The 15,569-nt window shown below is 40.1% G+C and overlaps 1 protein-coding gene across 5 annotated transcripts in view; it reads left to right on the top strand.

The window, feature by feature from the left end:
* Nucleotides 1–12,457, top strand: part of vash2 (vasohibin 2) — a 35,549-nt gene extending 23,092 nt beyond the window's left edge. For all 5 annotated transcript variants that reach the window (XM_085134254.1, XM_085134259.1, XM_085134257.1 and 2 more), the window contains exons 6-9: nucleotides 781–1,018; nucleotides 1,106–1,249; nucleotides 7,249–7,367; nucleotides 11,192–12,457. In XM_085134254.1, the coding sequence (XP_084990380.1) occupies nucleotides 781–1,018; nucleotides 1,106–1,249; nucleotides 7,249–7,367; nucleotides 11,192–11,261 (571 nt within the window). In that variant the 3' untranslated portion in view covers nucleotides 11,262–12,457. The remainder of the gene's footprint in view (nucleotides 1–780; nucleotides 1,019–1,105; nucleotides 1,250–7,248; nucleotides 7,368–11,191) is intronic.
* The last annotated feature ends 3,112 nt before the right edge of the window (nucleotides 12,458–15,569 follow it).

The following is a 15,569-nucleotide window of genomic DNA, read 5'->3' as shown; positions in this document are numbered from 1 at the left end:
ATCTATAATCCAGTTTTGAGATCCCTTCCCAGACGCCTTAACGCCCACTCACATCCTGGGCCATCTGACCTCAGGATTTCGCATGATAAGGTGGGGCCAGGTTTCACAATGAACTCACCCGAAACTCTGGCTGATTGGCACCCACACCCAGTTCCACACCTTGGCTCAGGCGATTAGAGGATCATCAGGGGGTCCTTTTGTCCCTCCGTGGGGGGACACTCCCACTAGGTTTATATCTGGGACTCTCCACCATTTGACCTTAGAACTGAAGAAGCTTCTCGGATGAGAGGTGAAACGTCTTCAAGTAACTTAAAGAAGTCCAGACGCTTTTCTTTGCAAGCTCCTTTGACCGTGTTATCGTGTCCTCTGTACCAGACAGATCATATCTCTCTGCCCCTGTTTTCCTTGTTGAATAAATGTATCATCATCAGTGAACCTGACAGATTCAGTAAGACCGAAGGAGCTGCACAAACTCTCATGAGCACACAAACTGTGTTCAGAAGACATTATTTACTCAGTGACATTTTCATACTATAGGCCTTCTGAGAGTCAGACTGAATTTCATTTCAAACAACTCAAGCTGCTTTGCTTCCTCTGCTGTGACAAATTCAAACAAATACACTTTCACTCTCAGGTTTGTACTCAAAAATAAAAAGTAAATAATTTTTGAGCAGTTCCAGAGGTGCAATAAAAGCACAGCAGACATTTATTTTACCCCAATAATATTTTTACACCACAAAAAACTTCCAGATCTTTCCTTAATTCTGCGGTGTTGATCAGCTACCTGACCAATGGGCTGACATCTCTCGAGCGTTTCCCCATCAGTTTTAAGACCCAGTTTTCGGGTCACTGCTTTCACCATGTTGTGCTGGGCGTCTATTGCAATGGCCGGTATGGGTCGCTAGGTATGAGCCGCCGCCAGGACCTGATGGACAAACCACTCACCCATCGGACTCTCGGAGAACTGGTGGCTGAATTTGAAAACTCCTACAAGAGATACCAGCACACACTAAAGAAGGTAAAGGAAGAAGATAAAGGGTGTGGGAAATAAATGCAGTCCAAGAGTTAATGAAGAACCTTTAAACACATTTTCTGTTTCTACCAGGTGAAGATTGGTTTGTACGTGCCTCACGACCCACATGTCTTCCAGCCAATTGAATGGAAGCATTTGGTGCTGAACCTGGCCTGTTTGGGAGCTCAGGAGATGAAAAAAGAGCTAGAGAAACATGGGCGGGACATGAGGATGAAGGTACATATTGTGTATTCACATACAGATATGCTCCAGGGTATTTTTCTCTGTACACTTAATTTGCTTTTGTGCCACAGCTCTGTTATGGGAATTTGCTGCCCTGGGCAGTACATGAAAAAGCAATCATCAATGGCAATATATATGTTATCAATTAAGTCAGAAACAGCATGAAAACAAAGAACTGGGGTGATGGTGGGTTGCACAGTGGCTTGCAGATTCACAGCAAATGCAGGTCGGGTAAAGCTACTGTGGCTTAGGAGGCAGAGCGATTCATCTACCAATTGCAGCATTGGTGGTTCTTTTCCCATCCCATGTGACTGTGTACCAATGTTAGGCAAGGTGCTTGTATGAATGTGTGTGTGACTGGGTGAATGAGGTGTTTAGAAGTGTATCAGCTAAAGTGGGCTGGCACTGTCGACGTTTCCGATTAAATTAACTTTATAGCTTGCTTGAAATAATGCTTTTCTCAACTTGATGATTAAATGTTCCATCAGCATCACTTAAGGTTTGGTGTTTCCTGTTTTGTATATTACACTACATAGACACTAGATAGAGTCTCACAGCATTGCTCCACCATTTAAAATATTAATCAGGTCAGAAACACCTTTATTGGTTTGAAAAAAAAAAGAGAAAAAAGCAACTTTGTGAACATTCAGACATTTTTTTCTAACCGGCAGACTTAGATATATTATGTATACAATAATGCATAAATGGAAAAAGGGTTGCACACTAAGGGAGAAAGTAAGAACAGCCTGGAATGGAAGAGAAAACTGGCAGCCCACAGTCAGCAGCAGTGGAAAATACAGACCACAAACAAACCACAAAATAAATCAGGCAAGATGCTGAAAAACTGAATATTAGGAGGTGAAAATGGGAAAAGTGGGTAATTCCACACTGTGGGAAAGGGGTCTGTTTGACAAAATTCAGTGAAAACTGTGAAAAATGTCTCTCAAACTTAGATCAGCTGACAAAAATGACCTTTTAAAAACCAAACACACACACACACACAGTTTCAGTTTATGGTCATATTAATTAAATTTTAAAATAAAAGCGACTTTGCTATCTGTGATTCAAATCTAATGCAATTTTTTGTATCCTTTATTTGGACAGACATGGATTTTTTTTAGAGAGAAAGAACCAGGGAAACACCTTAATTATATTTTTCCGTCGGACCAGAGATGGATGTAGTTTCCTTTGGGCTGAACAGGGAATATAAACTGTCAAGAGTTATTTAGGGCACGATGGGGAAGAAGGAATGTGTGAGTGTACGTGTGAGGAAGGGAGACACAGAAGTGTTTTGCACAAGGTTAAATGTTTTATGAGGACCCGTAGGTTTTTATTTGTATTTATTATGAGTTTTTTTCTTTTTTGTGTATTCCTGCAGCATTTGCAATTCCATGAAAACAATGTGTGAGTAGCTGTGTGATAGACGCTGATGTTAGACGGTGATACAGTATATAACATGTACAGTATGTCAGCAAGTTATGTAGGTCAGTAAGGTTGCAGCTGTCTCACACGCACATAGAATCACAGGCAGGCACAGGTCAAGTGCATTGGGGTTTGTGAGCACAGCAGTATAATCTGCTGTGCTTCAGAGGATGTGAAGTTATTATAGAGTGCGTTTGTGTCTGTGCCCATGTACAAAATAAAATAGCTGTAATAATTCAATTCAATTCAATTCAATTTTATTTATATAGCGCCAAATCACAACAAATGTCGCCTCAAGGCGCTTCATAGATACAGAGAAAAGCCCAACAATCATATGACCCCCTATGAGCAAGCACTTTGGCGACAGTGGGAAGGAAAAACTCCCTTTTAACAGGAAGAAACCTCCGGCAGAACCAGGCTCAGGGAGGGGCGGCCATCTGCTGCGACCGGTTGGGGTGAGAGAAGGAAGACAGGATAAAAGACATGCTGTGGAAGAGAGACAGAGATTAATAACAGATACGATTCAATACAGAGAGGTCTGTTAACACATAGTGAGTGAGAAAGGTGACTGGAAAGGAAAAACTCAATGCATCATGGGAATCCCCCGGCAGCCTACATCTATTGCAGCATAACTAAGGGAGGATTCAGGGTCACCTGGTCCAGCCCTAACTATATGCTTTAGCAAAAAGGAAAGTTTTAAGCCTAATCTTAAAAGTAGAGATAGTGTCTGTCTCCCGAATCCAAACTGGAAGCTGGTTCCACAGAAGAGGGGCCTGAAAACTGAAGGCTCTCCCTCCCATTCTACTTTTAAATACTCTAGGAACAACAAGTAGGCCTGCAGAGCGAGAGCGAAGTGCTCTAATAGGGTGATATGGTACTACAAGGTCATTAAGATAAGATGGGGCCTGATTATTTAAGACCTTGTATGTGAGGAGCAGGATTTTGAATTCAATTCTGGATTTAACAGGAAGCCAATGAAGGGAAGCCAAAACAGGAGAAATATGCTCTCTCTTTCTAGTCCCTGTCAGTACTCTTGCTGCAGCATTTTGGATTAACTGAAGGCTTTTCAGTGAGTTTTTTGGACATCCTGATAATAATGAATTGCAGTAGTCTAGCCTGGAAGTAATAAATGCATGAACTAGTTTTTCAGCGTCACTCTGAGACAGGATATTTCTAATTTTAGAGATGTTGCGCAAATGGAAGAACGCAGTCTTACATATTTGTTTAATATGTGCGTTGAAGGACATATCCTGGTCAAAAATGACTCCAAGGTTCCTCACAGTGTTACTGGAGGCCAAGGTAATGCCATCCAGAGTAAGAATCTGGTTAGATACCATATTTCTAAGCTTTTCAGCGCCGAGTACAATGACCTCAGTTTTATCTGAGTTAAGAAGCAGAAAGTTAGTGGCCATCCAAGTCTTTATGTCTTTAAGACATTCCTGCAGTTTAACTAATTGGTGTGTGTTATCTGGCTTCATGGACAGATAGAGCTGGGTGTCATCTGCATAGCAGTGAAAATGTATGCTATGTCTTCTAATGATGCTGCCTAGGGGAAGCATGTATAATGTAAACAGAATTGGTCCTAGCACTGAACCCTGTGGAACTCCATAATTAACCTCAGTGTGCGAAGAGGACTCTCCATTTACATGCACAAATTGGAGTCTATTAGATAGATATGATACAAACCACTGCAGTGCAATACCTGTAATACCTACAGTATGTTCTAATCGCTCTAATAGGATATTATGGTCAACAGTATCGAATGCTGCACTAAGGTCAAGAAGGACAAGCACAGAGATGAGTCCACTGTCAGAGGCCATAAGAAGATCATTTGTAACCTGCATAATACGTAAGCGTAATACTGCATAAAAATGTCAATCTCATAAATCTCATAAACCTATATTTTATTCACAGTAGAGCATAGAAAACATACCAAATGTTTAAACTGAGAAAATGCAGCATTTAAAGAAAGATTTTAGCTATTTTTGAATTTAATGGCAGCAACATGTTTTAAATGTTGGAGTGGGACTATGTTTACCGCTGTGTAGCACCCTTTCATCTTTTAACAATAGTCTGTAAACATCTGGGAAGTGAGAGGAGCTTTTTTGGACGTTTGGAACGTTCTCCCACTCTTGTATTAGTATTCTAGTAGCTCAGCAGTCCTGGATCATCTTTGTTGAATTTTTCATTTCATAATGAACCACGTGTTTTCAGATGGTGAAAGGACTGGACTGCAGCCAGGGCATTTCACACACTATGACTCTTCTACTATGAAGCCATGCTTTTAAATACACACGGTATGCAGATTAGCATTGTCTTGCTAAAATATGCAAGACCTAAAAATACCATGATCTGAACGTTGTTGAAAAATTGCGAATTCCATGAATGCTAATGCAGGCAAAGATTACTTTTTTTAATGGGTGCTGATAAAAAAAAAAAGCTGGATGGTTTATCTTCTCTTTTAGTCCAAAAGATGCAGGGTCCATGATTTCTGAAAAGAATTTAAAGTTTCAAGAGTTCCACTTGGCCTCAGCCCATTTTAAGCTTTGGCCCAGAAATGACACAGATGTTTGACGATCATGATCCCATATGGCTTCTTCTTTGGGTGATGGAGCTTTAACCTGTATTTGTGGTTGGTTGTGTTCACGTACAGTGATGTCTGAAAAGTCTTCCTGGCTCCTTGCTAGGAATTCTATGACAGAATCCTTCCCTTTTTAATGTAGTGCTGCCTTTGAGCCCGAAGAGCTTAGACTTTGTCTCTCGTGTACAAAGATTTCTCCAGATTCTCTGAGACTTTTGATGATATTTGATGTACTATAGATGGTGAGATATTTAACATCTGTACAGTTTTATATTGAAGAAGATTATTCTGAAATCACCCCATAATTTGTGTCAGGTTTTTTTGCAGAATGATAAAAGTCTGCCTCTCTAAGATGCTCTATTTCTACCCAATCATATAACTGACCTGTTGCCAATTAAACTTAATTAGTTGCGAAATGTTCCTCAAGCTGTTTGTTTTTAGTACTGCATATTTTTCTAGCCTTTTTGCGCTGCTGTACCAGCATTTTTGAGTTTTTTGTGTTGCCATCAAATTCAATATTGATGGCAACTATTTTTCTATATATTTTTCTTGCAGTTTCTCTGTCAAACATTTGATATGTTTCCTGTGTTTTATTTCTAGTACAATATATGATTTGAAGATCATTGCATTCTATTTCCATTTCCATTTTACACAGATTGTATTTCTGTCTTCATAAGAACCTTTGTTGTAGACAGAGCATGAACCACAATGTTACATAAAGAGCTGGACATGAGATAAATAGGAATTCTGTCCAAATGACAGGGAAAACGTGAAGCTGACAAGCTGCTATATAATTAAGCACAGTCGTAACAAATAGTCACTTTAATCTGGTGTTTTAATGGTACTCAGCAGTGTAGTAGATGTAATTTAGCTATTGGATCAGACATTTAAAAAGGGTGAAAAAAGAAAAGGAATAAAATAGTTTTGCTTACAAAAAACAAAGAAATACGATCCATGTTTGTACCACAAACACATGACGAACACAACCAGCTGCAGGATATTAGCAACTTCCTTTACTGCATTCAGGAAAACTTGCCATCCGGAGTCATCCTTTTCTTTTTTTTCTCCTGCTGAGAGCTTAATGGTAGCTTCAAGTTGCTGCTTAATACACTAAGAATGCCTCATTTGTCGCTCTGAACTGTATTGTCTGCACGAGTCATCTGTCACAACAGTGAGAAAGATTAAAAATAGAGAAAAACACATTATCACATACATTTGTCTGCTGTTCCATTCATCACGGTGACGCTTTCTTCCCTCCAGTTGATTAGCAGCAGCAGCTGTTGTCTTCATGCTAACATAACCGCTGTACACTGAAATGTTAGAAGTTCAGGGATTCTTTGTAAATATGAAAGCAGGGTGTAAACAGCTATATGTTTTGCCAAACTCTTCTCACTCACTGCTTTTTTTAATGCCATCATTCTAAACTTTTCCAGTATTGTCTGCACTTTTATCACAGTTCATAATAATTAAAAGATTAACCTTGAAATAGGTGACAATGATTTTTGTCCACCTGGTGAAAAGGCAACATGACTTAAAGTGCAGCTTTTAAGTCTGAAGTTCTTTAATCTTTCTGTTGGATCAATGCTAACATTGTGTCCAAACACTGACTAGCCTCTGTCAGATACACAGCAGCATATATTTTATCTATTCAAATATTCTTCATTTCTGAATGGGAAACATTAATGATTATTCACCGAGATGTTCTCCAGGGTTTCTTAGTGATCACCTTTACCTCATAATACACTCCGGCTGGACCCGAGTGTCACTGGATATTCAACTTCCATCATCAATTATCTAAACTTTTTCTGATATTTGATGTTATCAGAGCTTTTTTGGTGCATACTGCTGCTGGTGCGGCTTAAAATGGTTGGATGATAGTACACTGATTAGCTAGAAAAGAATGAAAACATGTCCTGTCTGCAGAGTGTTAATAAATTTTAAAACTTCAATAAACTACAATTCGTGATGTTGATTCTTCTGTTTTTTTAAGATCCTAAAATCATCCAGTGCCCAGTCACCGATCAAAGAGCGAAGCCGAGGGAAGTCCTTATCGCCACGGCGTCGACAGAGCAGCCCCCAGCGACGCTTCATGCACCACAGAGACAAATCGTAAGTTCTTCCCATCGCTTAACAGTTTGTTGCTCAGGGCGCTCGTTGCCTCATATCCTCTTTCCCCGACAGTTTCCACTGGTTAAGCAGCTGATGACATCCTTAAAATACAGAAGGCTTCCACACTTAGAGCAGGGTTAATCAGCAGTGCTGGCAGCTGGTGTCTGTCAGCTTTTGTGTGGTACTTCCATCTTCCTCCCCCTTGTCTTCTTTCTCTAAAGGTCTGCTCTTCAGGTCAAGGAAAGTTTAGACTTTAATTAGTGTGTGCGCCTTTAAGGAATAAATTGTTCTGACATCTTAGTGGCAACAACTGTGTATCTGCTGGGTGGCACTGAGGACTTTGTGTATGAGTGTGTGGGTCTGCTTGTCTGCTTTTGTCGCCGACAGCTCAGCATTATCATCAGACAGACACTCCTTGTTGTGTTCAGCTGACAGTGTTAACACTATGATATATGTGTGCGTGTGTGTGTGCATATCACCAGCACTCAGCAGAATATAAGGTCTCTAATGCTGCTTGTCAAACACAGGCTTAAAAACAAACTCCATATAAAGTCTGTAAAATCAGAGCGTCCTTGTTCGCCTCTATGCCAACATATTAAAGAATCCAAGATATTGTTTGAAGTATTTAAAGTTTAACACTGTAGCCTTCTGACACACACACACACACACACACACACACACACACACACACACACACACACACACACACACACACACACACACACACACGTATGATGATGCTGAGTGTGTTTGCATGTGCCGTCAGCTGTGCGGTGGGATGTAACACAATCTGACTCGGACGACAGCTGAAGCGCGGCCGTACTGCAGAGTCACCACAAACACACACAGACTCGACACATGAATTACTGACGTTGCTAGTGTTGCCATTTGGCTGACTCTCTGTTGACCTTTCATATATTAAGCTAGGCTGCGCTTAAGAGAGTAATTATTTGGGGATCTGCATGTGTATGTTGGTGGTTAGGGAAATGCACTTGGCTTTTCACTGTCACTGTCACGCATCTAACATTAGATCATCATCTCCGCATCATTTGAGATGATGATCCTAAAATTCTTGACGTAATTGAGCTATTAAACCACACATATTATCACACTGAGCTAAGCTTTCACAGGCTTTCAGCTGCATTCGTATGTTTTTGTTTAGTATATCCACTTTAATCTTTATTAGCTTTGAATGCAAGTTTATATGAAAATTAAAAAGGGCTGTGGCATACAGCTTCTACAAAAGTATTCAGAGCTGAAGATGCCAGGCTTTGTTGATGACTCTGGTTGTCCCTGAGATCACCAGCACAGCTGCTGAATTTTTCTGTAAACCTCAGAAAATTTAATGTAAGAATCCAGTCTGGGTTTTGGTCCGAGTTTGCAAGTTCTCCCTGTTTCTGCGTGGCTTCCTCCTGCCATTAGAATATACGTATTTATGGGGTTAGGTTAACTAAATTGGCCATAGGTGTGATTGAGAATTGGTTCAGTAGAAGAAAATGAGTGGCTGGATGGATGGTACCCCCCAACAGCTGACCAACTGACGTAAGACTTTTAGACTCCCTTTAGACTTCTCATGCCCACAGATCTTTTACACCTTGCAGTAGAAGTCTAGCTGACATGAGGTGCATGCCACTTTTTATTGTTGGTGACTCTGCTGTTGATTTGCATTTGGAACATTTTGCTATTCAAAGTCTTTCTCTTCTGTTGTGGTTTTACAACAGTTGACACAGACAAAAAGAGAGTTTCTCAAAAGATGATGAACAAATCTAGTGAGCTAACTAACTCAAACCTCTGCAGTAACAAAGAGTCTTTCTATCAATGTATGTTTGTGCTTTTGAGGCACCCTTAATCCAAACACTAAAACTTTATCCTCTGCCTTATAACTGGGGCTTCAGTTGAACTGATACCATAAAGTGTAATTGCACAGCTATGTGCAGAATCAAGGAACATATCTTAATGGTCTGCAGTGAGCATGCTAGTTAGATAAAAGCAAGACTTTTTTTTTTAATTAAATGAGTTGTGAAAGTGTGAAATTGTGTCCTCATTTGCATAAATCTATTTCTGTTACCTTCAGAGTTGATTTAGCCATGGTTTAATTTTCACTTTCTGTAAGCGCCGTAGTTTCATCAGCTCAGAGAAGCAGTTAAAATGTTTAGAACAGCACATCACCACTTTTAGCCACTTGAATGGGATACTTAAAAAGCTATTACTGTTATCAACGGAGCACTTACACCCTTAACAATATGTTGCCACCTTAGAGCGACGACTCCAGCAGAAATGGCGTAATAACCTGCTGCTGTTTCAAACAGCTGAGAGTGCGGACACAACAGCACCGGCTCATTTTACAGCTCGAGCGAGACGTTTCAGGAGGCTGTTATCAGCACTGCCCGCTTTATACAAATGACTCAATTTTCAAAATGAATTTGTGTAATATTATTGTTACATAAGCGGCTCTCTATACAGGGACGTTCAAGATAGAAAGCAAAGAGAAGGGATGAAGAAAAAAAGAATAATTATGTGTTAGAGGGCAAAATAGATGGAAAAAGATGGCGAGAAGGGGGAGAAGAAACTGAGAAAGTGGAAAAAGGGGAGGGTTAGGAGGGTGAGAGAGGAGAGTGAACGAGAAAAGAGGTGAAGGTCTGGCAAACGATGAGAAGGAATAAAAAGCCTGTCAGCTCTCCAGACTGGTTGTAACAAGGAACACTTCTCTGTGATGTGTCAGAGAGCCTGAAAGCTTCCTTCTGAGCAGAAATAATAAAGATGGGAGGCGAGGGAGGACAATGTGACATTAGAGGAGAGGGCAGGGAGAAAAGGAGAGAGGGAAAGCACTGAAGGAGGATTAAATCGAACACTTTTGGGCTTTTAGAAATATGAAGGCCTTTTTGATTTTCTGCTGTCTTCACACTTCTTTCCTTCTGAGTTGCGCTGAAGAAGGTTGGAATAAAGTCACTGTTTGTTTTATTTATTATTATTATTATTATTGTGGTGAATTTGCCTGTTTTTAAGCTTGCATTCTGACAGTGATATATTCGTGTTCCTCTCGTTTTATTAGAAGCCTTTACTCTTTCTACAGTGAACTAGGGAACAACTAGACTGCGTATAATGTTATGTTACACATTTGTTTGTGATTACAATATCAGGGTCTTTATGTGCTGTCACTACCTGCAGTTCCAGAATTCACTTTAAGTTATACAGCGCCAAATCACAACAACACTGTTTGCATATTTAGAATCGCTTTAGTCACTCGCCTCCAGGTTGAGAAAAATTTTATTCAGGATCCGAATCGACTTCCTGCCATCTCTGGTTACTACATCACTGCTGGTTACCTCCCATGTGGACGACCCTTTAGTGTCCACCTGCCAATCAAAGCATCTGTGCCCCTGATTTTAAGCAACTAAAACATGAGGGAGTCTTGTATTTCTAGCCACTTTCTGATTTTTTTGGTCAGTTTCTAAGCAAAACACTCAAAATTCAGGTGATTTCAATTTATATCTGCTGGTTTTGATGGTCCTTGTAAAAATGAGCTCACTGCATTTAACCATGAAACAACCAACTGAACTCTTAATATACAGTGATGGATATTATTGTGTTATTTTTGAGTGAGATGAGAAAAAAGTTGCAGATTAGTGAACAGTAAGAAAATAATGAGTGACTGCAGCCATGCTGGGGAGAGTTTTGGGAGATAGTTTGGAGACTTGTTCTCGTTTAGCTCTGCTGCACAACATTAAGGAGCTTGTCAGAAGGAAAGAACTTCTCCAGCTTCTTCTGCCACTGTGCTCTTAGTATGCAGTGCATGTTCAGCAACTTTATGTCCTATCTTTCAGGCTGGCCTCAGTGGAGAGGAAACCTCCAGAACTCAGCATGCTCAATGACGGCTACCAGATCCGCATCTGATCCCCTCCTTCACCTATGAGACTCCCTCATCTTCTCCATATCCGTCCAGGCTCCTCAGCCACCCTGATCCAAGAGTCTCTACCCAACCCAGCAAGAGAGTCGCCAAAACCCGAGCCACATTTTTTACACAGACGAGGTGGATGGTGTTATTTAAAACAAGAGAATGGCTTAAATGGAAGACCGTGATAGTGGTTGGCCTGGTCCTGGTATTTCATACAGTGTTTACTCATTTCTGTACCAATAAATCCCTTAAAATAGTCTCATCATCACCATTCACAGGCCAAGAGGATTGGCCTTTATCATTCTGTTGGTATTTTAAACCAGTATTCTTTTTTTGGTTGAAATAGTCACCCAGTGTTAGAGACAAGCACTCGAGCAAAATCAGCTCAAATGTATTGTATGTATTCACCAGGAGGTGGAATGGGAAGTTGTCAATATAAATAACTGAAAGTATTCATCAGTGGTAAAAATGACATCATTGTGCTGGAACAAAGAGATGTTCGGGTGTCGTTGCATCAAACACAACTGGTGAAATATTCACTTGTGGGTTGTTTTGGTGTCTCAGCAGTTCTCAGAACACCAGGGGAATTATGTTTTATCACAGGTGGAAGTAATGATGACTTTTTTGTTTGTTTGTTTGTTTGGGCAAAGCCACCATGAAGACGACTGAAATTACCACCTGTGTAACCGAGCTCAAGAGATTAAAGCTTCATTTTTACATTTTTTTTAAGAAGGACAAAACAAATCTGAAGGGAAGCTCTGGTCTGCCACTTGACTTTTATATTGTGGTTCGCTGTAAATGATCCAAGTCATAACTTACTCCTCAACCAGCAGCAGTTTTAGGAAGATGATTAAGTAAACTCCTGTGTGCCAGCTGTATTGATTACAGTGGAAGTGCGATAAAGTATGCGGGGAAATCAAAGATGCAGAATCAATAGAGAGGATAAAAGAAGAAAAGGATGAGGTAAAGCAGTGTGAGAAACGAGGGAGTGATTCAGAGAGACGATTCACTGCAGAAGACAGAGTGATCATTAGAGCACTGCGGCAATGTTCACGTCTCATCTGCTCCTCTTCCTCAGGCGTCTGTTGAAACGTAACCATAACTCTGTTCCCGAACATCACAAAAGCAAAACTCCATAGAAGAAGATTGAAAGACTCCAGGAACAGGCTAGACTCGGTTAATAGTCACTTTTTTTTTTTAAATATGAAGACAGAAGGACACACGTTCTATCAAGATAAATAGGCAGACTTGGCATTTCCGTCCACATATATATTTATTAAAGAGACTCGTTTTCCATCATATTCACTTTGCAGCAAAGAGCAAAGAAAAGCTCTGCTGTTGGATGGAAATCAGACAAATTTAAAAAAATAAATAAATAAAACAGTTGTGGGTATAATTGCTCACACAGCTCATGTCTGAGCCATAAAGGCGGGGGGGGGGGGGGGGATACAGCAAAAGCTGGCCAGAATCTTGGGAAACATTGATCATAATCTTTGGTTTGTAGTGTGGGGGAGAAAATTTTGTTTTCCTCATCCTTTCATTTACCAGTGGCCGACTGGATTTCCTGTTTCCTGGTAAAATAGGAAAAATCTACACTGAAAAAAGCAGAGCTCAAATGAAAATGGTAAGCTTGACATACAAACAAGAACCTGCAAGCCAAACGTTAAATACACAGTGCTCTGTTCTCACACAATGCACCAAAAAGAAGGAAAATCTTGATCCAAAAGTCAGGAATCATTGTTTTTAAATCTGGCGAAAGCCTGTAGAGTTCAGCTGTGGCCACTCTGTATGTTCACACAGTAAACCAACATAGCGCTGGCCAGCTGACTGCTGTTCCACCAACAGCTGGAACATAAAATGATTCAGCTGGTCCAAGATTAGCTGCAGCCAGTTTCTCTACTAAGGCAAACGAGGAGCGATGTTGCTGACTGAATGAATCTCAGCAACAAAAGCCTCATTCAAGACGGCCAGAGAGGATGTAACAGTCTGTGCAAGCTGTCGGCAGATATCAGAGACGGGGCCAGAGAGCCCTTCAAGGTGTTTTGGTACAAAATGAGAAAAATAGTTCTGAAATCTCCAGGTTTTAATCTAAATTAGATTGGCTTTTTTTTTCTTAATAGCATGAAAAAATTTTTTTTTTTACAGCCAATATAAAGCTGTTTTAAAAAATTATCAGATATTACCTAAAGGACAATATTCAATGTTTTTTAGCTTCCCACTTGTGTGCTGTCCAGTGTGACACACACTGTAACCAAATCATTTATTTGTGAGAACGGTGCAACGTCTGCAAAATGAGCGCAAATCTTTTTGTGTTTTTTTCTAAGTACAGGAGACAATAAGGGCAAAACACACAAGTTCTCAGAGCAGCTTGAAGAAGTTTGTTTTTGCCCCCTGAAGCCAAGTGACCTATAAGAGTCCATTCAGTACTGTATGCAGTTTCACGCTCGTACGCTTGATCTATTGTAAAGGTGGTCCAAAAATTCCAGTCAAGCTTAAATCCGATGGTTTTTTTGGATTCTCCTGTTGAGGCCTTCAGTGAATAGCTAAGCTAAGCTCAAAAGCTTGAAATTAATTAAGCTTGAAATCACACATTACATGCATTCAGCATTTATCCATCTGAATACAAATGCTTGAAATGATGGCTGAATATCTCATATCTGCATATCCAGATTTTCTTTCAAACTGTACTCAAACATTTAATCAAAGCAGATTTTAAGCATACATGCCTTTATGTGATCTGTGATCTACATCTGTGTTTATCAATGTCTGTTACATCCGCAGAATGTACCACATGGTTTTAAGTCTTTTGGGTGACAACTGCAGAAGTCAGTTTTAATTCAAAACAAGATATTTCTAAGTACATCCACAGTCCTCCATCACTGCCCACAGACCAGCTCTATCCACACAGTTATTCATTCAGACACATTTACATGAATTTGGTGGCTTAGGATAAATATTCAGAATTGTATGGTGGAATAATTTGATGATTCAGCATTTGACTTCTATAGTTTTCACCTGAAAATTTAACTCAGATTGGTGTTTCCCAAAACACCCAAAGTTTAAAGCTCATCTTTGTTCACTTACACCTGGGCGCTGAGTAAAGATCCCTGTGGAACGCTGTTTTTAACCTTGTGCTTCGGTTTTAAAAAAGGAAAGTTAGACATTGTTAAAGAGGCGAGGAGTGGTTCCTGTTTTGTTTGACAGTTAGTGGCAGTAGGTTGCTGATGAATTTAACATAATTAAGGAAAGTCCAGGCTCTGGGCTTGCAAACACAGATGCTTTAGATTCTAAAAATCATATCTAAAGTCCAAAATTGAAACCCATACCTGATTTTTTTGGGGGGCTAATCTCCTTATTTCAGTGTCGTCTACTTTGTCGATTGCTCCCTGACAGTCTGACCGCTCACATGCGTTCCTCAGAGTTGGTTTTGGGGAAAAGGAAAAGTCAGAGGGAGCTAAATCTGCTTTTTCAGCACAGTGTCTATCCACATAGTGCCACACACGAAAACCCATTAAAGCTGATTTGGTAGGGAGAATTTACAGTGCAATAGGTCACACCAGCTGCCCTGGAAGAGGTTCAGATGGGAAGAAGGAGATGATCCAACATGGAAGATTTTCCAGACTTAGATCATGCAATGTTTTACTACTATTAGCAGAGTTGTAGAACTTGATATGCATATGGAGGAATCAAACACATTTGTTGTCCCTTAAGGAAGGACTGTGGTGAGGAACCCTTAATTTGGCATTATTCACTGGGTGCCTTTAACAGCGTGTGAACCTGGTCCTAGTTGAACTGTGTGTCTAACTGAGCAAAGGTGATCTTTAATGGCTGGAACGTTTTGGGAATACTTTATTTTTTCTTTGGTTATTCAGAAGGATTTTGGAAATCTATGTGTAAATGTGATCATTTGATTGTTTTATCGATTTTCTTTGAATGTTTCACTACACCCTCTTAATCACAGAACGTGTGTGTTTTGTTTGCAGTTGCCACTGCGAACATTTTATCCTAGCTTTTTGCTTCAACAGTGAGCTATGCACGCACTGTGTTAACCGAAACATATGAATCCTTGTCTTCCAAAGTTGAAATGCTGGAGAGGGAAAGTGTTTGTTGCTCAATTTACACAAGACAAGTCGTGTTTTCAACCATCCGCAAAGAAAAAAATCTTTCAGAATGATTCTACTTAGCTTTTTTCTTCTGTATATCCAACCTGATTCAAGGTGCTTTGAGCAAAGCAGAATATTTTTTAGATATTCCTGATGTTTGGACCAGCACACCACAGAGACTGTTACATATTAAACTCTGGAACA

This window comes from Neolamprologus multifasciatus, chromosome 15 (genome assembly GCF_963576455.1).
Source record: "Neolamprologus multifasciatus chromosome 15, fNeoMul1.2, whole genome shotgun sequence".
NCBI lineage: Eukaryota > Metazoa > Chordata > Actinopteri > Cichliformes > Cichlidae > Neolamprologus > Neolamprologus multifasciatus.
The sequence above is the reverse complement of the archived record's forward strand: the minus strand, read 5'-3'. Positions and strand labels throughout refer to the sequence as shown.